Source organism: Haliaeetus albicilla, chromosome 4, assembly GCF_947461875.1.
Source record: "Haliaeetus albicilla chromosome 4, bHalAlb1.1, whole genome shotgun sequence".
Lineage (NCBI taxonomy): Eukaryota > Metazoa > Chordata > Aves > Accipitriformes > Accipitridae > Haliaeetus > Haliaeetus albicilla.
The window spans coordinates 28,568,186-28,594,481 of NC_091486.1; the positions used below are offsets into that span (position 1 = coordinate 28,568,186).

At 40.3% G+C, this 26,296-nt stretch overlaps 1 protein-coding gene across 7 annotated transcripts in view; it reads right to left on the reverse strand.

The window, feature by feature from the left end:
* Positions 1-9,453: 9,453 nt before the first annotated feature.
* The window catches only part of PIKFYVE (phosphoinositide kinase, FYVE-type zinc finger containing), a 70,060-nt gene continuing 53,217 nt past the window's right edge, over positions 9,454-26,296 (reverse strand). For 4 of the 7 annotated variants that reach the window (XM_069781615.1, XM_069781613.1, XM_069781611.1 and 1 more), the window contains 15 exons: positions 25,896-25,986; positions 24,824-24,884; positions 24,090-24,233; positions 23,868-23,988; positions 22,655-22,750; positions 21,809-21,892; positions 21,226-21,317; positions 20,402-20,566; positions 19,797-19,856; positions 19,177-19,353; positions 18,342-18,445; positions 17,942-18,070; positions 16,346-16,607; positions 14,102-14,176; positions 9,454-13,143 (listed from right to left, as the gene is read on the reverse strand). In XM_069781615.1, coding sequence (XP_069637716.1) covers positions 13,028-13,143; positions 14,102-14,176; positions 16,346-16,607; positions 17,942-18,070; positions 18,342-18,445; positions 19,177-19,353; positions 19,797-19,856; positions 20,402-20,566; positions 21,226-21,317; positions 21,809-21,892; positions 22,655-22,750; positions 23,868-23,988; positions 24,090-24,233; positions 24,824-24,884; positions 25,896-25,986 — 1,777 coding nt within the window. In that variant the 3' untranslated portion in view covers positions 9,454-13,027. Of the gene's footprint in view, positions 13,144-14,101; positions 14,177-16,345; positions 16,608-17,941; positions 18,071-18,341; positions 18,446-19,176; positions 19,354-19,796; positions 19,857-20,401; positions 20,567-21,225; positions 21,318-21,808; positions 21,893-22,654; positions 22,751-23,335; positions 23,465-23,867; positions 23,989-24,089; positions 24,234-24,823; positions 24,885-25,895; positions 25,987-26,296 lie in introns of all 7 variants that reach the window. The other 3 variants (XM_069781612.1, XM_069781608.1, XM_069781609.1) reach the window with 1 other exon arrangement.

A 26,296-nucleotide genomic window follows, 5' to 3' on the forward strand; every position in this document is an offset into this window, starting at 1 on the left:
TTTATTTTATAAAGAAGGCTGAAAGAAATAAAAGGAAGAGATTCTAGTAACTTTGAGATATTAAAATGCTTCTTCCCCTATGTTCAGGGTTTCCTCTATTGCTTTGTGGTTTTGCGGTGTATTAATCTGAGAAAGAAGAGAATGTATTGCATCTATTTTTTAATAAAATAGACCTTCCCAAAGCAAACTTCAAACTCAATCACAGTAAAAAAAAAAAAGTCAAAATTTTGGTATTTTGTGACTTTTTAATACAAACTCTGTTTTGGTCAGTTTTTGCATGTATGTTTAACTAACTTCAGTTCCCACCTCCTACCTTCTTCCTGGAGAATGAGGTCATGGTTACATGCTCAAGGGTCCTACTGTTAAAAATCTAATCCAAAATAACCAACCATAGGTATTTGTACAGTTTATTCTTTATTCCTGTTAATGTACAGTTTCTCTCTTATTTCTGTTAACAGGAACAGACTAGTAGGACAAAAAAAAAAAAAGTGCTTCACAGTAGTGTCCTCCCTAAGATGATGGTAACAGAAGAACTTTCTGGCTTTACTATGGCTCTGTTCGTACTTCAGCTTTTTGTAAAGTTACTTTGTCACTTCCTTCTGGTTTAGTCACTTGAAGCATATAGATAACTACTATGAAAAGACAACACTACTATCCTCATCAAAGTATCCTGTACACTGACTTCTGTCAGGGCTACTGGATTTGAAACTCATTTAGGCTGTGGCAAACATGATTTAGTTTAAGTATCAATAAAGTTCATTTTTAAGATTTAATTCTTTATCATTATATTCTCTTTGCATCCAATTTTTTTAAATTTCTAAGCTAAAAACTAAATGGATGTGTATGGATAAAAAATGAGATGTAGAACAGAAAGAGAGTGTGCTGTAGATGATACAGGTTTCTAAAGTTTTTCCAAGTTTCCATGGGGGTTTTTTTGCCAGCTGCCCTTTCTGACAGTTCTCAATAAGCAGCTTAAGGGAAACGCAGCAAGTAATAAAGTCTTGCCTTTATTGCTAGCCATATAAATAAATAAATAAAACCTTTTATACATAGTTATATCTCCAACATTCTCTAAGGACAAATTCACATAATTACATAATCCAACTTTTACTAATCAAAGGTTTAAACTGGTTATTCAAGACACTTCTGGAGCAGCACTATTTTTTTAAGTAAGAACACCCTGAAGTAACCAGCTCCCTAAATTTTCCCCTGTAGAATCATGGAGATGTCAGCATTGCCTCATTCTTCAGAAATCAAATTATATAACAAATGAACCCCACCACCAAACCACAAAGACCACCCAGAATAATCAAAAATCTTCTCTAAATGCAATGAAGAATTGTGCTGGTCAACAAATATTTTGGAATATACTCCCCCAACCCCAATGCCAAACAGTTCAAAACAAGTTATAGTCATATTTAACTAACTGTTTTGATACTTAAAGTTCATTTCATAATTTAAAATAAAAAACTTCAAATTCACATATTCAAGCAATAAACCAAGTGGAAGATGAATCCAAAACAGTACACAAATGAATGCTCTGATTGTAAATAATGTTCTATCATTCCTTAGTCCCCCTCTCTCCTCCTGAGAGTAAATTTCAATTTTACTGTCATCATATGACCAAGACTGTTCCACTTCTCCCTGTATCTACCTGTAGATAGTGTTTATTAACCCTTATTCTTCACTCCTTTCCTAGCACCACTCTCTAGTGTGACTGTTCAACTGGGTGGACAAGTGTGATGACCTGTGGGTTTTGACTGAATGCCACAAAACCTCTCATCAAGTCAAAGCAGGGCACAAGAACTCTCTAGAGCCTCTGTTGCTTAGAACTTTCCAGGGTATTAAGTAAACTTTGGCAGCCTTGCCACATTTCTCAAATTACAATCAGCAGACCATGAGGCCGGCCTTGTACCTTTTCTTTCTGGTATAACTACACATGCACAAAGAAAGAGCAACACACAATAAAATGCAAAATACATGTATGCTGTACAATAGGTGGCATAGTACATACAGAGGCCCAATAGCTTTTAAATTTATCTTTTGCATCCCATTTTGCTTTAATTAAAAGAAGGACTTCTATGGCTGTTTAGTATCACTGAGCTGATTAGATATCATGCCTTATACTAAAGCAACAAAAAGTTCCCAAGACACATTTGGCTCCTTTAGCTTCTACTGCTGCTAAAAAGCATAAAAATAGAATAGAGAAAATATAGCAAAAGTTTCAAGCAACACATTGATTTTATATGGTCTGCAGTTGGAAAGATTGTTTTGATTAAACTTGGCAAGTTTGATTTTTTCCATTCATGGGCATGCTTAAGGTTTAATTAGTTGTGGAAATTCCATACATTTTTATCAGTTTATAAAAAGACTTAAAATGTTTTAATATTAAAAGTTTTCAACAGCAATGTACAAAAAGAACTTATTTCATTTACTGAGACTTTGCATCTGAAAACAGTGACATTCCAAGTCCAAATACTTTCAGCCTTGGTCTTCTCTCTATGCTAGAATTCATTACTAATTTTTTCTTCCATCTATATGTAAGCCACCACACTTTGAATAATAAACAGCTAAAGGTAAATCATCAACATGATATTATGTACTTAGCCCCAACATTGAACAGAATCATCCTTGTACTGCTAGTTTTCTAAGCCCTAATAGACTGTATGTTACTAGCTGCCAACAGAAATTACAGTTAGTTGGACATAAAGAAGAATGTTTCCTAAATGAATGTATATGATCAGTGTATTCCACAGACTATTTCTTGACTAAGGCTACAAGAGTCATGTCTGTTAACATTTAGCATGTATTCATCACAAGCCAACATATCTTGTAAGAAAATGTCTACCTTATTTAAATGTCAATGTTTCAAAAAACACTCAAGAGCTGAAATAAGTAGGGGTTGGGGTTTTTTAGAATATGATACACAGTAAAAACAAGTTAGTTCTGGTGAATTCTTACTATACAACTGAGCTGGAATGAGAAATACTGCCTTGAAGAGATTCTCTGCTTTCTAGGGCTTAAGGGACAGCAAGCAGAATATTGTTTTTCTATAAGGCAGCTCAAACTTACATGAAGAAGTAGATATAATTTCTGCATATTATATGCTACCATGGAGCCACATAAAGAATGACCTTATTCTTTTCTTTTCCATCCTTGTCAAGTACCAGACATGTTAACAAGAACACACTTTAACCAGAATTGATTACAGATCCTTTCAACCATTAGAAATTCATACAGCTGACCTGGAGTTTCCAGAAAATAACTTTCTCCCTATAGTATGTGTTTCAGATAGTCTTTATAATCCTGGTAGAAAAAGAAAACATTTTCTTCCTCTTGTTATATGCATATGTGTACATTAAGCAATCCCAGTTGTGGTGTCCTAGACATATAACTTTTTTCATCAGGTAGCTAGTCTACTTTTATGTCAGAAGATCTCAGCTAGTTCAGTAACAGAAGCCCACGTCCAGGATACTATGTGTGTCTTTTTTGCAAAGGCTGCATTAGAAAAACATCCTATGTAAATAACGGAGAAAAAAATTACTACATTCCCATCCTGTCTCTGCAACTCTAATTCAATGCTCTCTTTTCAGTAATTATGTTCGCTTACTTTGTTATGTGACCTCTGATCACTGGATCATTACATCTTGAATGACTTCATTATTCCAATTATATACTAGAGTGAGTGAACTGTGTTTATAGTGCACAATTTTTTTGTTCAGGCTTGAGGCTGGAACAGCATGCAAGAAGTACCTGTATGCCTGGCCAGCCACTAGAGCCAAGAAGTACCAGTTGTTCTGACAGTACTTCCTATTCTTCTTTGTTCTTTTTTAGAACGAGCACACTTTTGTGCAGCTGCAGCTGTAGTGTACCCCCGTTCCACAGTCACTGCGGTTAGAATAAGGCGCACGCAGGGAGTTACAGCTGTAATAACATAGGTCTTTGTGCTTAAGACATCACACAAGATGTGGTAACTCTCTGCAGGATGTGGTGTTACATGCACAGCTGCACTCAGTTCAGCTAAGACAGGTAGGCACTTTGTCACTTTTTCACCTTCCTGTTCTCAAGGTGTTTGAGGGCTAAGGGCTAAGCTACAGTACATTAAGTACGCATGGGCACTATACTGAAAAGACCAGATTCCTACAGGACTTCACACCCATATTTGTTTAGCGAGAATAAAGGGGCATCATATTAAATATAGCAGAAAAGAGCAGTCTTCGATAGCAGGGAAGAGTCTTAACCATAGGTATTCTGCACAACTTTTACTTCCAAATGTTATCTTGTTGCACAATAATTAGTAGAGCACAGTGATATAGCAGGCTAAAACTAAATAAATACAGGTATTTAACAAAATGCTTTTAAAATTTTGGACAAAGTGAGAGATGCAGATTTGATTCTGAAATCAGGACTCCACTTTTTTTTCCTGGTAAAATAAGGACAATGGCAGCAATTTCACTCAGCTTACAGAACAAATTTTTCTTAAACAAAATATTTATTGGCCTTCCTCAGAAATATTTTTTCATTGCTTTTGTATTTGCAGAAAAGTAGAAGAGCTCTGTTCTTGTGAATACCAGTGTGGGCCATCAGATGTTATACTTCAACATCTGAATGCATAGGAAAAAAAATTTTTCCCCATCTGTGCAGAAGAAAAACACTGTGTGCATAAACATGTAAACACTTTATTTTACAACAGAGCATCTCAGTGCTCAATTCCTTGTGTAATATGACAGCGAGACGAAAACATGAAACATCATATGACAGCAAACTGTAGGCCAGGTTCATCTTAAATTTCCTTAAATTACAGCATACATGCCCTTAAAGTTAGAATTACCTCCAGATCAGTCACTGAGTACAAGCAGGTCTCCTACTTCCCCAATCATTTTCGGCCTGGAAAACAACCAAGTTTTAACTGCTCGGTTTGTCCTAACCTGAAAAGCTTCAGAAGCCACTAAGTACACTAACAAATGATACTGGTGTAAATTAGTATTAGTCATTTTAATACCTGTTACAGAATTCAACATGGACATCGGTATTTTGATCACTGATTGTCTTTGCATCTTTAACACAGGTTGGCATTACTACATCAGTTCAGCACTTGCTCTGAGGTTTAAACAGTACTGTGTAAGTGTTCCCTCTCAGGGATCCATACTGGAGCAGTGTACCAGGTCAGGGATCCCAGCCTTCTGTTTCTGCAAAGGTTGGCAGGGACTCTAGGAGTGAGTATGTGCTGGCTCCTCAGCTGCATCGGACACTGGCAACCACTCAGCGGTTACCTTTCAACAGAGAAGCAGGGCTGAGTCAAAAGCAGCAAACAGTTAGACTGCCTAATTTTTTTCTGGAGATACCGTCACTAAAAACAGCTTCAGTCATTAAATTGCCTTTGATTCAATCCTTAACATATGCCTTCATTTGCTGTATATTCTGTGCATATAAATAAGGGTGCCCACAGAAACTGGATATGAAAATATTTATCATTAATTTGTTTTTTAGGGCTACTAGGCTTGGTGTGTTATTCAAGAATGGACAGAGTTGCCATTGCCAGTGAAAGCAAGAGAGCTCTGAGATACGAACACAGAGCTGTCTGCTGTTTTGACAGACAACTTCAAGCACACAAGACAGCTCTAGCCAAATACTGATGAGAAATATTAGAAGAAAGTAGGGGGGTTTCCCCCAAAATTAAGCAAATAAATAAGAGTTATAGTAGTCATGAATTCTGATGTTGCTATAGTGGGAGTAATCACTGTTCAAATACTATACTATATTCAACCATAATTTACTATAGAGTATTTACTATGAATTATATCTATATAAACACATTACTATAGAAATACATCTAACTAGCAGATAATGTGGAATTAAAAAATTATTTTCACTGTAGAAAACAAAGAAAGAGGATACTTTGTTCACATCACAAAAAAATGTGTACAATGGTTTTGTGCAGACATACCAAGATCACCACTCCATTCTTGCTATTTTGGATGGAAACTGGGAAACAAATTTCACAGGCCCCGGACTCTTAGTAAAAACAGTCTTTCTTTGACAAGGAGCAGGATACGGCCATTGTGTTTTTACTCACCATAGATATTAACAGAAAAGATACCTGTCCTCACTGAAGTACATATTCAGCTATTATGGGACTTCAGTCCTCCACCTTTTCAGAGGTAGATTCAGAGCACATTTAGACACCCAGAAAACAATGAACTGCTACTAAGATCATTATTTCTCTTACAATTTTTTATCCTGAGAGATAATTTAAGCAAACACATAGCCAGCCTTTGCACTAGATGAATTGGAAAACTGGATTTCCAGCAGTCGGCAGTGATGATTTAGGAGCTGGTCTCCTGCAGGCCCTCAAACAGCTTACATCTTACAAGCAAAACAAAACAATCTATAACCTGCTGCTGTAACTAAAAATCAGTGGGTTTTTCCCCCACACCTACTTTTTCAGTGAAAAGAGCTTCCTAACTGCAGTAAACTTTTAAATTATTTTGTCCCTATACCAAGCAGAAATAACAACACATGGAACCTTGTAATACACGAAGTTCTGGTTTTGAAGACAAAGTCCATGAAACTTCACTCAAGACTGCAATTCCAGGATCATATGCAGGTAACCAAAGGCCAAACACTTCTAGGGAACAGTAAGGAGTATTTCTCAGTGATTTACTACTTCAGCTACAAGCACACTCTTACCTGTTTTGGGTGTTCTTGTTTTTGTTTTTAACTTCAGCAGCGTTGGTTTGTGCCTCTTCCTCCCACCTTCTCTTTGTCAGCTTCATAGAGGAAGCACCACAAAATCCTCAGAGCTGAAGGCAGGATTATTCTGTTTCTGGCAGCCAAAACACACCATTCTGTAAGAATAACTTTCCAGTATGATACTTGGCATAAATCAGCTTTTATACTCCTCTCACATTCTTCTACTGACATGCTTGCTTTTTTTACATGCTTGCTATTCTCCCCACACAAGTCATCGTCAGTACTTCCAAAGTGAGGCTATAATTACTGAGCCTAGACATCTCTCCTTCAGGATGGCAATGAGATTTTACAACTCATCTTACATATTTACATGTGCAGCCAGTTCTGCCATCCTAAAAGTATTGACTGCAATGGACCTTTCACTACCAAAGCTCTATTCTTTCTCCTCAGGACTCCTCACACCACAGCTCCTGCATACCTCGCACATTTCTTCCATTTCCAGAACTTGTTTACTTCATATAGCTGTAAACAACTGGAAAGGGTCAGAAAACAGCTTGCTAAGGCTGCAAGGACTAAGGCCTAGTTAGGTAGCCTTCAGACTGGGCTTAGAAAGAGCCTTCAGATTAGGACCAGGGACCTTATGTCAGCTAATCCTGATAACACCAGTTCACCTACAAAGATCTACAAGCAAGGCCTCCAACAGAGAAGCTACCTATAATCACAGAAAAGGAGGTGCAACGAAAGCAGCTCCACAAATGACACAGACCAGCAGGAAAGGATCTCACGTAAGGAAAAAATGCAGAGGGAATAAGGAGTTGGCTAACTGCTAACAACTCTGCTTTCATGTATTATTGCAAGCTACTGCAGGAGTTAAACTGAGAAACAGCCTCTGTAACTGGCACAAGCCATGTGAACAAACATGGTTTTCTAGGATAACAACCTTGTGCCTTTTTGGAAACAAGAACACTGGTTTTATAGTGTGTAAGAAACTAGCTTGCTTGGAGGTTTGCAAAGCTTAGACTCAATATGTAGGGTGATAATAACTCATAACCAGGGATATTTCAGCATTGCTTTTTATCATTCAAACCAAGCATTGCTTTCTACCCTCACATGCATCACTTGGTGTAGGACCTTCATGCCACAAGACAGCAGGGGCTGGAGAACAAGGCATTATAACAAGGTGCACACATTGGGGCTCATTCCGACTCTGCTAGATTACCAAACAAGCCCCTAACCCACTCTTCTTACCTGTTTCTGTCATCCTTCAGCTTTCGAGAAGCAGGCTCTGCCTCCAGGCACACATTTAGATACAGACAAACCTCCTCTCACTGAAAAATGAAGTGGTTTTCTTCTTGCTTCTTTTTGTTTCTTATACATTTGATAACAAACCAAGGCTCCACAGCAGGAGCTTGGAGAACATAGATTCCTGTTATTACTTTAGTACCTTAGTGGCAATACTAGGCTAGTATCAGTGTCTAGCACAGCTGGATCTTGAATCTCTTGTGTGCCAGATTTGCAGTTCTGTGTCCTGAAAACAGGAAGAAACGAGGGATGGCCTGGCTTTTCCCAATTCTTGTGCAAAGTTACTCTGTATCTGCACTGACTTAAAACCTCCACGTTAAAACTGAAGTATTCTTTGTTGCTTATATATCTTCACATTAGGAGGCCATAGGACTCAAATTGAGACATTACAGCATAGACCAAGATGGTGAATCCCAACTTTTTCTTTTTTTTAAATAGTAGTATTGTCTAAATCAAGGTGGTAGTGGGGAAGTTGACCAACGTCTCATACCATCAGTTACATCAATGGAAAACACATGCAATTACCATTTCATTTTCTAATACTGATGACTTCAGCACCAACCAAAAGAAGTTTCACTTAGAGCACAAACTCTTGTCCTTTACTAGGTGTTGGCAGTCCCACTTCCAAGTATTAGAGGAACACTGTTCTGATAACCCTGCATTTGTGCTTTTCAACATCACGCTAGAAGGCCCACAAGTCCCACCACTCAACCTTATACCAGCATAACGCAGCACTGCCCTTGAATTGAGTATCCCACTTTTTGCCTTGCTCACACCCCTATGTTAGGACAGGTTCTGATGCAGTTTCAGACTGCAGCAGATAAAAACCTCAAACTCAGCTGGCAAAAGCACTGATGGCACATAATACAGGTAAAATCCTTAAGTTTTACATTTTGAGTTTTGAATTCTAGGGACCAACAAGTCACCTTCCCAAAACTAATCACACATCATTTTTAGCTTTAAGAGAGGAGGTTACTATATACCAGGTTAATATGAAGCAGTCAAGATATGCCATTAATCTTCAGACTTCCTTGGATTTTTTCTTTATCTAGTCCACTTAAAAGAAGACTATGTAAATACCTGGAGGTTTTTCCTGACAAATGTGTTCTACCTCTTGCAAGAATTCTGCCACAGCAACACCACCACCTGCTGGACTAAATTGGCTCCCTGTCTCATACAGCACTGTGTGTTGAAAAGCAGCTGGGGAGAAGGTGGGAGAAGTGCATGAAAGGTTATTTGCACATTCTGCTGCCACTGACCTGGAGAGCTGCCCAGAGGTCCTGCTCCATTAGAAGAGACAAGCTGCAAGGTACAGAGACGCAACAGGCATGCTTACACTGCACACAAAGCTGGCAACCTCCAACAGAGCAATTGCTGCAGAGCAGGTGGCTTAGCCTCTGATCAAGAAAATGGGATGCTACGAGACCTAACTGTTCCACCACATGGAATAGACTCAAGTATATTTTAGTCACTTTATTTATACCTATATACATTACATTTAGATTCTCCAAGTAGTCAAGGCAGTTATTCTCAAATAGTTTAGTACATCAATTTTATAAAATACAGCTGAACCAAGGTAAATTAGAAATACATACATTATGGTACATTAAGTGCTCTGAATAATGATTGGTCTGGCCACCTGCTAGTGAATGATTCATTTGGTTTTAGTCATTCTCACAGGGGAGAGTCCACTCCACAGGTAACTCCCCCCAAGCCCAGCAGATCTACTTAACCAGCACAAGTCCCTCATGTGCTTTTGGGGTACAGAATACATCGCTGGGCCACTACAAGGCAGTCTGCTGTCTACACGATGATTCAAAGCAAGTCATCACTTCTGACTGGGACAAGATTTAGACATTTATCACAAGGCCTCAGATCAAAACAACAGAAGGAAAAGAGCTAGTGTAGCTCTGAAGAAATGCAGTCTTCATGTTTGCAACTGGGATTTGCTTACACACATACATGCTAAACATGTTATAAAGAAATAAAAAAAAACTCTAATCAAAGGGCTCATATAATCATAGAATCCCCAGACTGTTCCCCTAGGACATCCTTAGGCATGCTGCAGGGACACAAACCTAACACAGCCCCACAAGGAGCTCTCAAAGACCTCTTCTGCATGAAGTACTCCTCTCCTTTTGAGAAAGTCAGCTTTGTAGCAAGTGAAATGCCAGGACAATTCTTACTCTGAAAGGGGAACATCTGAGGAGATCTGTTCAACTGCTGGGATTTGAACTAGAAATGCTTACAACTTTGTCACGTGGCACCCAAAGATGTCCCAATTCCAGTTGATACTGCAGCTACTATGTTACCCATGACTAGTAGTTTGCTATTTACTTCAGTCTGGTCAGGACTAGTCTATCAGCCACATCCTGACCCAAAGTTAGCTGTTGATGCCAGCTCAAGATCACTCCTGCAAAGCCCTCCAACTGCTATAGCATCAGCCCAAGAAGGTCACAATTCACATGTTTGGGCTCTGTGTTCACAGGCTGTAAAACAGCTGGCCAGTGGAAGGTTCTCTTACTTTTACAGTGCTGAGGACTTCATGCTGTCATGTACAGGGGAACATTAGCTACAGTCAGATGACTGTGTTGCTTTAAAGCCAGCTGCTTGAGACTCTGGAAGACAAGCAGTCTAGAGCAGCCACACATCACTGGAGTAAGGTTACTGGTGACAGGACAGGGCTAGCACATGACAGCTCTACATTAGCCTAGTGCAGATGCCATGACGCTGCCCATATTCATGCTTCAACAACCAATCCACATACTGACAAAAGGTGGAAGATAACACAGCCAGCTGCTGTTGGGTTACCTTAGCTAGGCAGGCAAATCAAGTTTTCTCCCTGTAAACTTCAAGAGGTGAAGGAGGAAGAATACCTGTAAACTTTAACCAAGACTGGAACATGTTCAGGCTGCATGGCATGGTCTTTCACATCAATGAGCCAAGACAGAAAGTAAAAGTCACAGAAGTGAGAGTAGCATTGAGACGATGGACTGGTTGGTTCCTCATTACACAAGGCCCCCCACAGAGCCAGTCATCCTACATTTCAACACAAGAGACAAGATGTGTCCCAGAGGTGGTCAGCTGTACCTGATGTACTGTGTTGGACCAAAGGGATTCTGGGCCAGAGGAAACAAGAAGTACTGTGTCATCTTTCCACAGCACACATCACTGCAGCCTTCAATGCTGCACCCCCAGAAACAATGATTACATTGTACAGAGGAAGTGAGAATACTTTCATTTCTGCTGCTTCAAGGTCAGCATTTTTGCTTATTCTCCAGCAGGGCTTTGCAGCGGGGTGGGGAAGACTTCTTCCAACACAAACGACTGTTGCCTCCTGGAAGCTCAGACCTGAGCTGCACTGGTTGTTTTTGGAGCCAACAGCTCAATTCTCACTGCTGCCATTTTCCATTCTCAGTACTGCCCAGCTGTTGCTCCTGAACAGAGTCACCACCATCTGCTGCAGAAGAAAATACTGAACACAGGAGGAGTGAAAAAATGCAAATTTCAATCCATAGTTACAGTGAAGATGGTATTACCAGGCAACTGGTCAGAATGAGCAAGTGGTCATAAAGAGCTCCCAGACTCCATGTTCGTTTGAAGTCCTTCCATCAGAGACTGGAAGTCAAAGAACAGTATTCTTGCCTCTCAAACTCATAAAAAACTCTCTTATCTACTGGCCTATATTATAACGAAGCTAAAAAGTAAACTCATCACCTACAAAACCAGGTAAAAAATTAATAAAAATGGAAAGAAGTGCTTATTGTCATAACAGAGATTCACACATCTCTGCACATCTTGTCCATCATACAAGATACCTGTTAGTTCAGTTTTTTCCTTTTACAGAAAAACATGACTACATTCATCTCAGTGGTGCAAAAAAAAAAATCTAATACTGCTGAAGAAACAGTTTTTCCATTGGGACTGCACAGTGTGATGAGATCTGGATGCTCATTCTCATCAGTATGTCATACACGCAAGAAAAATATTCTCCCAGCAAAGTTTCACCATGAGGTAAATGCATTGTTTGAAAGTCCTGGGGAACTGAAATGGATTTGAAATGATCTGCCAGGAATGATGGTTTCATTAAGGAGAAAGTTGTCACTCTAAGGCAGTATGCTTCATTTTGTCTAGCAACTTAGTGCCTTCTGCTAAGGAAAGGGTTAATCAGCTTCATAACTGTAATTAATCAAGTCTTGTTAAATTAAAGGGTATATTTTTTAGTTACCTGTTTTCAGGGATTTGGGCAACATTTAGATTAAAGTACTGTTTAGGATTGAAGGGATATGTTTTGGGTTTTGCAGTATGCTGATGACTGACAACCCATTTATATGGGATTCAGCTAAAATGAAATTATGACAGATAAAGACAGAGTTGTACTACAGTAATATAACTTAAAAGATGTAGTGATATGGCATTACAGCTGTGAAGCTGTCTTTAAAAAAACAAAACCAAAAAAAACATGTTTACAGAACGCAGGAAAAATTGAAGTTACAGAGCATAAGCAGGACAAGTTATTCATGGATCCTAAACAGGTCAACTACAGACCACTGACAGCAATAGCAGAACTCAGGAATTAATTTCATTCTTCTCTCACCCACCCACCCACACAGAGGGGGGTTTATTTCACATTTGCAGTACCATGTATCCACTACAGAAATACGAGTTGGTTGTATTCAACCCCACTTAGGCAGTGCAAGACTTGAGAGATCATGTACTTCTACACCATCATGAACTGGATAGCATCTGTTTCAGTGCTCTTACACAGAGATAGCATCATCTTCCCTACTGACAGAGGGAATGTCTCTTATCAGTGCTGTTCAGTGGTACCTTACAGCATAGATACTTAGTGAGGCTGGTTCACTTATCAGCCTCCAAGACGAGGATTAAAGTGCAACACTTCACAACATGACGCACACGGTCAGTGTAGCCATGGAACTGCAATCCTCTTGCTTACTGTTGGATAGACCACAGGAAGAGAGTGGACTGTAATGTCATTGTCCTTTTGTGCTTTCCCAATATGGGCTTTAGCTTAGCAATTCAGGCCCAGTCCTGTCCAGTGGTCTGGCACCATCAGGAAATATTTGTCCATAGCTTCACAAAACCTGGTCCGGTACAGTTCTGGAGAGACCACAGTTGGCATCTTACCTAATGTGTGTGTAAGAGTAAAGAACAGTTAGATATGGGCTAAAGAGCATACTGCAGTACAGACAGATGACATATGAGATTACAACACCAGACAGCATAATCATGAAGGCATACTGTACATGGAAGGGTCCTGGAACCAACAGGCATTATCGGCTACTTTTTTTTTTTATTTTTATTTTAAACATTTAGGAGAGAAGACAGATCAAGGTCTGGACTCCTAACACTGAATTGAAATACTTGAACTTGGAGGAACCATCTAGACTTTTTACATCAGCCCTGATCAGTTTGGGGTTTTTTTCCTCTTCTCCTGTTTATAGGTCTTTGAGGTACTCCATCCAGCAGAGATGCAAATTTTTTCCATAAAGAATTTCACTCTGTGGACATGCTCTTATCTTCTCCAGACACCTGCGGAGTGGTACATGAAGTGTTCCCTTCTCTTTCTAGCCCTCCTATTAACATGTGGCCAACACTAGGCAATGCTGCACAAAAGGTACTCTACTCGCTTCCACAAAGGGAACACATCGGCTCCTCAAAATATGGGCAGTAGTCAATTGCTTGACGAGGATTCCTCCACACTAACAGCACAGAGCATATCTGACTTTCTGGACTCAGAAAACATCTTCTGAAATGAGTCGGCAAGGGTTTTTGCTATGGATGACTAAGTTTGCATGTGAGTAGCTGGTAACTAAGAAACAGAAAAGAACAGTCTGAAAAGTAGATGACCCGTACCCCATTCCCAGGAATTATAGTACTTAAAGGGTCACTCATGGAGGCAGATCAATGTATTAATTTTTCTGAAACTTGTTATTCCTTCCCCTGTTGCCCTATTCTGGGCAACTTAATCTCATGTTACAAATCTGCATGGTGGGGAAGTTGTGGCTTTATTAGCAGAGTTAATTAGAAGCTTCCAGGTGACAAGGAAACATGATCAAAATTTTTGCTTTCATTCTGGACTTACCTTGTCCTCCCAAGATGCCAGTTGACTTCACCACCATTTCAAGCTTTTTGTCCCAGGTAAAAGTGCGAATATAGTCTATTGCAATTAAAAAAAAAAGCACACAAGCATGTCATATCTGCTATAACCCAAATAATGCTGTTCTAAAATGTATCTATTTCCCCTCAAAAAAGGCAAGAAAGCAGTAGGCTTCCATCACCAGAAGAATTCCAGCATTCCCCCTACCAGTTGCCTCACCTTCCAGAGTATTGATTATATTTGAGTAGGGTGAATATGATATCTCAAAAGCCCAGCAAGATCACAATGAACTCTTCCTGCCTCTGCAAAAACAGACTGCCCAGGCACATCTGTCTGTATCCATGTTAGAGTTTCAAGGGCTCATTTACAAGAGTTACTTAGTTGATCCTCATCCCAGAAACGTATCAAGAAGCCCCACTTTGCTGTGACAGCTCCCACTACTTTACTGCAACAGGTAGCAGCATCAAGACTTGGACACCTATCCATTTAAGCCAGTAGTATTCCTCATCATTGCAGCTACCTAGAGGTTTGGTAACAGAAAGCAAACACTTTTCACTTCACGATAGGACACCACCAGTGACCCTGACTGGAAGAGGGGGCTGCAAGGAGAAGGCTTCAGAATTATTTCCAAGTCCCTTTCAGAGAAAGCATGCTCAGTCATTACAAGCACACGAACATTTTGGTCTGCAAAGCTAAAGCTGCAGTAAGTTAAGCTTTTCATTACTGGATATCATTATCTCCTAACATTTGACTGCAACTGTAATTATACAAATTTGAATTTACTGTTTCTAGATTTACAAAAGGCCACCATAATTATCCAAATTTCACCTCAGCTGTGCTTTACACAGAACTCATCCAGACCTGTCAATCTTAAGACTTATCCATTTATCTAAATACTCTTTGAAAACACTCCCTTTGAATGCTTTGGTACTGATATCATCAGTTTGTGCACTAACTACTGTCACTTCATGCCCCAAGGCCCAAAGCTCCTCACAACAGGGCCTACAAATAAAATAGCCTTCACAGTTCCTCACAGACATAGCTTATTTGCTTCCCGTATCACATTAGGATCTAAAATAGGTAGAGATTCTGACCTCAGATTCAAACTCAGTCCAAACTAATCATTTTTAGTTCCACCCCTGCCACAAATTTAGCTTAAGTACTTTGTAGGTTCTCAAGGTATCACTTAGGGAACATTGTAATAGCCTGATACAGCAGGCATGTTCTCTCTTCTTGAAGATATTTGTCTTAAACAAGCTCTTTCCGATCATGAACAGCTGTTCTTGCCACAGTGGAGGAACTGTCAGCTTTAAACATCATATAAAATACACTCTTTAATCAGGTAAGACTTTCCATAGGACAGCAAAAAGCCACACATACAGAAGAAGCAGAGTCTCATCTCATTTACCCAAATACTCAAGAGTCTACAAAACTAGAAAGTAGTAACAGCTTGCAGTTTATTGTAGCTGGGACTTAATTCTCAACTAGAAGTGTTACAGGAATGGCTTTCAAGCTTTATCAGAAAAAGAGTAATCCAGACCTCCTGGCTTGAGGTCTCATCTGGAAGCATTTCTGAGCTAGATTTAAAGAGAATCTCATTTCCAAGAGTCACTTCCACATCCTGCAAAATGGCTTCATCTCCAAGTCCTTTGCACAATACAAGTTTGCCTGTCTAAAGAGGAGGCTCTACTTTCCACTCACAAGTCAGAGGATGTGGCAAGGTTAATTACTGCATTGCCACCCATATTATCCAGGTCAGACTACATGATCACAAGTGATCCTGTGACATTTAACTTTGCTCTTCCATCCCTACCAATATTGTTTCTCCTCAGATCCCCTCCACAAAAGTTAAAATTTAAATAGCTATGTAAACATTACCGAACTGAACTTTAAAACACATGAAAGAATACAAATAACATTCCTTACTTCAACCCAACGTGTAGGTTAAATACCAACTTGACTGCTTTTTCACTACCTGTGAGTCCTCCTGCATATATTCTTAGTAATGCAAATGCCAACACAAGCCCATACAAGAGCTGGAGAGAAGAATTCCTAGCTCCACTTTGAATACCCATGAGAGGTGAGGGTGGTATTCCATCAGGGAGAAGACAAGCTTTCCTGACACACATCTCTGTGATGGTGGTACAGTTCTAAGAGTACTATAAACACCTAAACCAGAAGAAAGGAGTTTCACCAGCTGAAAGCAAGAAAATACAAAAGACAACCTACCAATGATCCCAACAACCAGTTCATTGTTGGTATCATCACGACCCACCAGCAGGGAATAGTCAATGATGAGGTGGCTGGAGAGGAACTGGGAATCACTGTGTATGGAAGCTCTCAGCACAGCCTTGCAATGGGAACGGATGTACAAAGGATTGTCCCGGACCATCTTCAGAAGGTTCTCATCCAGAAGGACTACATCACAGCTTTCCTTGCCTGTGTCTGTTTTAACATTTCTATTCCTGAGGGAGCCCTTCAGGTCAAAAACCTGCAAACGGAGAACAGCACTACTTTGTTCCATTGTTCTGCAAGGTTAAAGACTTCATCATACCTAACTGCAGTGTTTGAGAAGGCAGCATGGCATGGCCACTCTTCCCTTCTCCACAGGAGGAAGGGAGTTAACAAAAAACATTTTTATACTACAAAAATTAAAGTTTCCTGAGTGGAGAGTAGCATGTAAGCCTACATGAAGGCTCTGCCACCTCAATTCACAAGTTTTAGGCAAGCTATTTCATTATTATTTAGCCTAATTTAAGGGAAAAGTGTCCCAATCGTATGGGTAAATTCAGTTTTTCAGCCAGCTTCTACAGACTCAAATGCTGACAAAAATAAAGCCACAGAAGAGGGAGGTGGGGCTTGCATGAAGCACCATTTAACATCTTTTGGCAAGGCAAGAGGCAGACCTTCATCAGGTTGGAAAGGATCTCTGGAGGTCTCCAGCCCAATGCCCTGCTTGAAGCAGGTCCTGTTAGAGAAGGTTGTTCAAGCCTTGTCCAGTCAAGATTTGACTAACTTCAGGGATAGAGTCCACAGTCTCTTTGGGTCTCTGTTCTAGTGCCTGATCACCCTCATGATTTAAAAAATAGACAAACAAAAAGAAAACCCACAACATCCTTTACACCTATCTAAAATTCCCTCAGTTCACTTCCTCCCACAAACATCCCCTGTCTGAGGTCAGGCACTGGGAGGGAAGGTGGAAAAAACTGATACTATCTAGTTTTAGAAGCGACATTTGTTTGAACTTCCTTTTTAACATCAACTCTGTATTTGAAGAGAATTTTCCCCCAGTAATTTTAAGGTCTTCATTCTACTGCCTCATAAAGGTCGCTTTTCCTTTATTAAGGGCAAGACTGAACTCAAAATCTTGTCCCACACATGAAGTGGTTCAGTGAGAGAACAGAGGATTCAAAACATTATTAGTCTCCCCCACACACTACACAGCAGCTCACCATCTCCATCAGTGAGGGTGTCCTTCTAAACAAATTAGTCTGTAACCCCAGTTAGTTCTTCTAAAAGCTTTGCAAAAAGGTTTCACATTTTCCTAATTAGGTTGGCAATGGTTTCTCTCAGACACCAGAGATGCAGGGACAAATAAGACTTCTGAAAACTGAAGCCTGCACTACAGCTATCTGAACTAGCCAATAAGGCATCAAGTTACCAAGGATCACATAACAAGGGAACAGGCACAAACTGTCATCTTTGACCAGTGCCAGATATAGACAGCACGTGCAAAGTTAAAAGTTATCTAGATGGCTACTAGTAACCCTGCTCTTGCTCCCAGTCAGAACTGCACTGCAAGGGAACGGAACGCTTGGCTCTTACCTGAGCCATTTTCCTGCCATAGAAAAGGTTTTCCATGACAAGCAGATCCAGCTTCTTTTCAGTGTTGTTTTGAGAGTTCTTGTATCCAATTCGATATACCCCAAGGATTTTGGCCAGTGCTGTGGGCTTCTGACAAAGAGAAGACATGGGTAAGATCTCTGTGTACAAGCAAACAGCAAACAAATACTAGAGTACTAGAGGCACCACTGTTCTGTCTGTGTATTACAGCTTAGAAGCTCTAGCAAAATTCCCACTTTTAATCGTAAAAACATAATATTAGTACAGCTCATACCCACCAACATTTTCTTTTACTTAATGAAAGGGGTTAATGGAAACTGCCATTAGTCTGTAAAATATAGAACACTGCCTAAAACAAAAGGCACTTTGTTTTTTTAAATACCTTCTGCTGAACTGCATTAATGATATAAGTGAAGTAGTGTGGAGCAAAGTCAAGGAATGACTGAACTTCCAGACGAGGCATCTGCTTCAAGATGAATCTATCATCTGTTTTAATATCAGACAAAGGCAACAGGGTTACATACAGTAAGTGATGTATTCTTTGCAAGTTCTTTAGGACTGTCGCACAGCTGAAGTAGTATGGAAAATTAAAGGACTACAATTTTCTTAAATCCTTAGCTACAGATGTTCATTTGTAAAAAACTTTTTTATTTCTGAAATTCTGAAATTCAGAATTTCAGCCTTTCTGGATTTCAGCATTCTAGCAAATCAGGGAGAAGAGACTGCCTAAGTTAGATTTTATCTCAGCTACATGGGCTTCTTATACAGACAACAGAAACAGCCTACAGACCCTTCCATTCAAAACTTGTTTTAAGTAGGGGCCTAGAAGTGGCCACAGTTTAAAAAAAAAAAATCATATAAACCATCTATAGCATGTGGGATTATAAGAAACACTGTGTCTTTAATAACCAGTGTTCCTTGAATCATACTGAAGTTTGTTTTCTGAAGCCTGCCTAAGGCAGTACAACTCTTCTGCTCAACTGGCCTCCCTAGCTGCTACTACTGAAAAAGAGAACTGCATTTTGTTCTCCTGCACATACAAAGAGACAAAATCTGATATTGAAGACCCCGGAACAATCCACTTAACTTTATATTCTGAGTGGCCACTTCACAGTCAGCAACCCTCTAGAGATAATCAGGGATTAAACACCACACTAACCACCACCATCCCCAAATAACACCCTCTAATTACGATGGGGCAAAAGAGCTGCATTTACCCTCAGTCACATAGAATGCAGCCCCAGATTTGCCACCTCGTGCTTGCCAAGGCATAGAGTGAGAGAGGGATCGGATGAAGTCCTCTTCACTGCTCCCCAGTATCACTTCACGCATCTTGTGAAACTCGCCAGCATAATAAATCCGGCAGTAGAACTTGGCATTCGCATCTGAAAACTCTGCAAAGAAAGGTCTTCCTCAATAACAGCATGCAATACTCACTGACTACCTCAGATGACAAGAGATTTTAGTGATGTCTAGAAGAGTATTACTGTGCTAAACATCCCTCTCTCAGGCCTATTGTACTTTGGAAGTTTAAACCAATAGGATTTAAATGTAAAACTTACAAGAAAGTCAACCCCCTTTAGGTTAGCTCACAGTATGCGCCATGGGAAAGTGTCCAGACAAAAGATAAATTTTTTTAAAAAAAATTTTGTGGGGTATTTTTGCAACAGAGATTGATTACAGTAAGTAAAAATTGCATTGCTCTATTCTTGATTTGTTTTTCCTTCCTGCCCCATACAAAGAAAAAGTAATTATTAACTTCAAGATTTCCATTACATTTTCATGAAGAACACAGTCTGTCAGCTAAGACTTCAAGTTATAATTTACAACTACTCACGGAGTTCCACATGGGGATTCACCAGCTGTTTCTTCTGTCCATCTCCTCCATCTACATCATCTGAAGGCATAAAGGGACCATTCAGTTAGGGTTGTTCATTACTATTACTGAGAAAGCCATATAAGATACTACTTGTAAACTCACAAGAAAAATATTTTCTTTTTTCAGAGGGAACTATACATAGGGAATTAGAGATACAGCTATAATTGTATGATATAGTATGTATGCTAGAAGGGCGCTGCTGTTCATGAGACACACAAGTACAAACTTTCTCTTTCTCTTCATTTGTTTTCCATGAGCTGAAACAATGAAAGTTAAACAGGAAGTGAAGGAGAGAGACTGGGCTGCTTAACTAGAGTCAACTAAATCCAAAGGCATTCGAGCCCAGACCACTTAACGTACCTATAATTACCAAGGTTTGAAAGACCCTATTTCCCTTCTCATATAGCAAAGCAATGTCTTTAGGAGAAGCCTACACCTGATGCTCAAATCATTCACTTTCAATGCATGTTGAGTAATCTCGGACTGTTGAAAAAGTATAAGCAGGATTGCATTCTGGGAGAAGAAACAGCCCAAGACAGAAGATAGACTCAACAGTCTTGTACCTGGAGGCTCTGCTCCTTGGTTTTCTGCTCCCTCTTTGCCCATCTGTCCAACCTGGTAGTAGGCACTGTCAGCACCACGTAAGGTCTCTTTCTTCTGGGAAGACAGGTCTGGGCTCTTCCCTCCCGTGCCACGGAAGAAAGACAAAACACCAGATGGTTTCTTTGCTACAGTAAAAAGGAATAAAGAAATTGGTCTTGGCATTTCTACAAGCAGTTTAATAAAAGCATGACTCATACAAGCATTCTCCATTGACTGTTCTAACTGGAGGAATGACATCATTCAACTGTAATTCATTTTCTATTCTTCAGGCAACCAAGGTCCATCAGGTTAGCTGACTTAGTGTTCTGAGTAGCATTCTGGAATGCTGACTCATTTGAAAACACAGACCAAGTGTGAGTGTCTTTAACTTAGTAAGAACCTCACTTCTCCATTTCAAAATAATTTAATCGCCATCTTTTTAAAGAAGGCAGTACCAAAAGAGATCAGAACATATCATGGACATCATACCCCACTGAACAGGCTAGACTCAAGAACAACCCATGGTCTACTACATCGTAACGTATTCAATCAGGGAATGATGCTCTGATCTCATAAGAATCAGAGAAAGCCATCATGGGCACAGACTTCAAAAAAACAAACTCACACCACTACCCCGCCGCCATGTTCTACATCAAGTCAACTCTAAGATTAGTCACAATTTCAACTCAGAATGCATTTACTTTGTTCTAACTTAACTTTCATGAGACCTAGAACCCAGACTAAGTGGACTCAAGTCTAAGCTGAGATCAGCATCATGGATATGGTCTTGGCAAAATGGTCTTACGCTGTTCTGACTCTGCATTGCGATTTGAAGGACCCATGTTAGCCTCAGGCAGGCGGACAGGGCTACTGCTCTTTGGTTTGCTGTCTGACATGCTGAAAGGAGAAAGGAAATAAACAGTCATGAGCCCAACAAATACTGCCACCCGAGACACTATTGCTTTACTCCTGTACCTTTATTTCTCTTCCATGCCTAACACTAAGTACTGCTAAGGGAAGAGGATACAGGTTAAAGCTGTAATGGCATGGGACTCTCCAAAGTTGTCCTCCTCCACATCCCTGAGAAAAACCTCTCAGGGCTCCATAGCAACAGTTCCATTCATCACCACAGGAAAGGTAAGCAAGCACAGTAAACCCTACCATGCACGCAGTCAAGGGATCAGGTGATGGAATCAGCACAGTCCCCGACAAAGTGGAAACTCAGATACTGCAAGTATGTGTTGGTTACGTGGAATATGTCAGATTCCATCAGAAAGCAGAGATACTAACAGAGGCATATTTTGAGGGTCCTTCCCTGTCCTAGTTTTGGCTTATTCACTATAATCACTGTGCCTTTGCTCTATGTACTGTAGTTCCTGCATGTTAACCTGTTCGGCTGCAGTCCTTCTTCAGAACTGTTCTTCAGAGATGCTTTGGACAACTCATCCAGGGCATTTCTGTACTCCTTGCAACTGAAGGGGAAAGGAAAATAAAAAGAAGAAAAAAAAAAAGAAAAAAAAAGAGAAGAGTCAGCTGTTCTCTGAGAGACTTAGACTTTGTAACACCAGCCCAAAGATTCAGCTCAGAGACAACCACAGGACACAAAAACCCACAGTTTAAAAGCCTCTCCTTCGTTTTTTCTTACAATTAGAACTTAGTTCCCTTAGAACAGAAGCTGCTCTAAATCATACTGCAGGAAAAATCCTCCCTTGCTTCTCCCTCTCCCACAGTTTAGGAACATGCTTCTTTAAAAGTCTGCTGCCTTGTGACACGCAAATCCCCAAAATTTACTGAAGCAGCTGATTTGGAGAGCTGAGTAATAGGAAGAGCTTCTACAACTGAAGGTAGGGCAAGGGACAGACTGCAGTACGAATGCCTAACTGCTGTTCCCTAGCTCAGTTGCACTTCCTCCAGGCTAGAGAGCTGAGCAAAATTTAGTTGCACTTCTTTCTCTAACAATTTCACATTACAGGGAACAGTACAAAATTAATTCTTTTTTGTGTACTAGAGTTCAGCATGAAAAGCCAAAAATCCAGTTGCAAGTCAGAAAAACTATGTTCCATATCTCAACAGTAAAAGGAGAGAACTTCAGCTCTGCCAGAAACTCCCAACAGAGCCGAGTGAAGAAATTCTGTCATGCTTGTTCCCTACCATTAGGATTTGAATATTCCTTGCACAGAAAAGCTGCAAAAGTACAACATGTGTCAGACAAAACAGCAAAATCACACCAGTACCTGAGAGCAAAAGCTATGATGGAGCTTGGTTCTTTCTCACAGACTGCAATAGGTACACGTTCATGCTCATACATTAGGTAGTGCTTATCTGGGTCACTAAATGAAAACAACATAGGGACACTGTTAGTAGATCATAAAAGTTTGTGGAAAGAAAAGGTGAAGTTTTGGTCAAAACCCAGATCTCATCACTGCACTCCCAGGCACAAGCTGCAAGTCTCAGCATGGAACCAAAGCTCCCCAGATCAGCTTCTCCCAATAGACACATTCATAGCTATATGGTTAAATCTAAATGCTAATATGTTAAGGCAATCAGCACTTCAAGCAAGCTGCTTATATCAGAAGACCAGCTCCAAGTTAGAGTCTATTTCTGTTTAGCAGCCACTGTTTCTAATGGCACCAAAACCTGCCTGAGTTTGTTTTGACTGTCCTGCAGCATGACCTGCAGAGTGAAGTCAGGGGACAAACCTGGACTCTTTTCTGAACAAGCAGTTTAGCACAGAAAATTCCCAAAAGCCTCCTGGGTTTCTGTAAGATTTTCTTGTCTGTAGGGTCCAATTATTAACTTTTACCTCAATAGCCCATGGCCTCTACTACTACCCTGGGGGTAGGATTCAGAGGTTAAACTCAGGCTGCCAAATGTTAGGCTCACATCAAACGAGAAACACTACAAAGCACGCAGACCAAGTAGCTGAAAGACTTTCCAGCCTGCCCATTTTCATATGAGAGGGGTACTTGAGGGCACATGCAGTAGCCATTGAACCTGACCTACACCCAGACAATGTCAATTTGAGTCCAACCCTTGGAAGAGGTCTGGAAGTAAAAACAAGACAGGCATGTAGCTTTAGTAAGTCTTCACTAAGGAAGAACATTTCTGCTCCCTCCCTGCAGCAATGAAGTTACAAGGCACTTTTCCCCCCCTTCCCCACCACACCCCTTCTGCTCCCACAAGAGTTCTGAGAGGCATGCCTGCTAGGAGGAGAAGAAACTGATAATGTATATGCACAAGGGTGGACCATTAATAAGAAAAGCAGGTAACCTACAAATACCTAGAAGGGACACAGGAAACTTCTTGCCTTGAAGAAGTTCTACAGCTTATTCAGAGGCAAACCCAAACGATGACTTAAATTATATACCAAGTAAAGGAAGCATGCACAGCTCTGAAATTTGATCAGGCTGCTAATTTTGTACATCATATATATTATGCAGTACTTACAAGGGAAATGGAATGGGGTTATAGTTGTTTCCAGGCAAAAAGTTAGCCAAAATAGCTTTCATAGTAGACTTCTCCTTCACTTGGCTGTCTGTAGATCCCAGTGAGTGTCCATCAAACACATCTGGAACAGAGATAACTTAAGTCTGCATCGCAAATCACAGATCTTGTACACTTGCCACAGAGAAGCAAGAGAAAGAACACAAGACCACAACTGAACTATACCTTCTGAGCTGCTTGTTGTATCCTGTTCAGACAGTGTGTTGGCACCAGTCATATGTTCTGATACAACCTCTGGAGGTGTGGGCAGCTGAAGATGAGTGGAGCCTGTGGAGCTCTGACTTGATAAAGTAGTCAGGAAACGATCCTCTGAGAGTACAAGGACAGAAGAAAGCATTTTACATGGCTGTCAGAAGAGATATCGCTTGCTCCCAGGCCAAGCTACCACCAGTGTCTACTTTCAAGAAGTTTTTACTTAGAAAGCAGGTAAGGCCACCCAGAGAAAAGAAATGGGCAAGTTGATCAATGTAGCACATAACCTCCAGAAAATGCATACACTTATACCCACTACCTTCAGTTCACACAATCTTCAGTATGCCTCACAGATATGAGGTCTCAGCACCCACAACCACTTCACAGAACGGGTGAGTGGCATTTCCCAAATTCCATGTAGTTATTCAGTTATTTAGAAAGCCTCTGAAAGCTTTTAAACTCAAGTTCAAAGGAAAACCCTTGCTGGCCAGTTTAGTATCATTAGTAATTCAGCTTCATACAAGAAGCAGACTGCTTTTTATAATAGCAAGCTATAAATTGGCTTATTCCCATCTGACACAATGGGAATTCACTGTTTCTCTAAATTATCAAATTTGACAAAGGCTCCCATGTTATGTCAGGCAAACGGTAACAGCAAGCTTCTTTTGGTTGCTTAAGAAAAAGAAATAAACAAACAAACAACAGACCTTTTTCTCCGTTTTGCAGTGCTGGAGAAGCATTGCGGGGGGAAGCATCCATGCTACTGATCTAGGCAGAGTAACAAAATACCAGTGTTGATGCCAAGCTCTTTATAACTGTATCTCTTCCTCTGTGGAACACTTGCAAAAGCAGATGTACCACAACAGAGCACTCCCACCCACTGCACTGTCACTGTATCTGCCACCACACAAAAAAGAAAAGGCAACAGCAACCCAGCTTCACAAGATGCTTATGACTACTATCATCTCTGTATGCTGCTTTAAAGACTACACTCTTCCTCTATATAAACCTAATTGCTGCTAGATTAAGGTTAAGTGTGTTTTAGCATCTAAGAAAATGTGTTAAGTGGAAAGGACATGTATGCATGCAGCAGAGCAAATCCAGGGTCTCACAGGGTTTCTTAGTGCACCTTGCTAATGTTAGAACTATTGGGAGTTCAGCCTCTCTGTATGGTGCTTATATTGTACTGCCTTGCAGTCTGGACTTTTTCTCAGAGCACCAGCTCCCAAAAGGGTGGTTGTTCAGCATGCTGGCAACTGTACCCTTAGACAGAGCTCTTGAGGCAGCAGTCCAGAATCACTTATACATCCCCTCAGCCAGTTCCCATCAGACACATCACAGAACAGATATGAACCTACAAATTCATTATCAGTCCTCCCTGTGTTCTTTGCTCTGCCTTTCCTGATAATTCTTGCCTTTTCTTTTTCACAAGGGATAAACCTGATGGGCAACAACCTAGGGTCTAATGAGGTGACCTCCTTCCTACCTAGGCATATGCCTGACAAAGAGTGCAGCTCTGCTATCAGTATTAACACTACACAACCACCACAGGAAACATAAAATCCTATTCATACTTAGTCATCTTCTGTGTAATATGGCTCTTGGTTCATGTCTTTAGGAAAAGATACATATACTAACATGCAATTCAAGCTTCTACAGCTGAAAACTACATGATGCAGTAAAACAAGTTTACTAAGTGAACCAAAGCCAGTCTTAAGACTATTGTGTTGCCCCAGGAAAAAAAAAAAGTTTAAGTAGCTTCTAGCCTGCTACTTGTACCTTGCTTTCTTCACCTTGCCTCAGTCTCCCAGGGCTGGGTGGTACTGATGGACGTTTTCTCCCTTTCTCTTGTTGGAAGAGATCCTGCAATCTTCAAAACAAAACAAACAAATAAAAAAACCACACAAAACCCCCCAAATTAATCAGAAGATAGGTTACAGGTATTAACTGTGAAAGGCACAAGTTATGAAGTTTCTCCATACTAGAATGCAGCCAAGCATGCCTTCACTAGTCTTTACTGCAAATTCAGATGGCTGCCAACATGTACCAAAGCTATATTTCAAATGGTCAAAACCAGAACATTTTCTGCACCTCTGAGATAATTTCACCCAATTAATTGCTTTCCCATGCTCCCCTCTTCCCTTGTCTTCCACCTTTATTCAGATGACACTTTCTCCTCT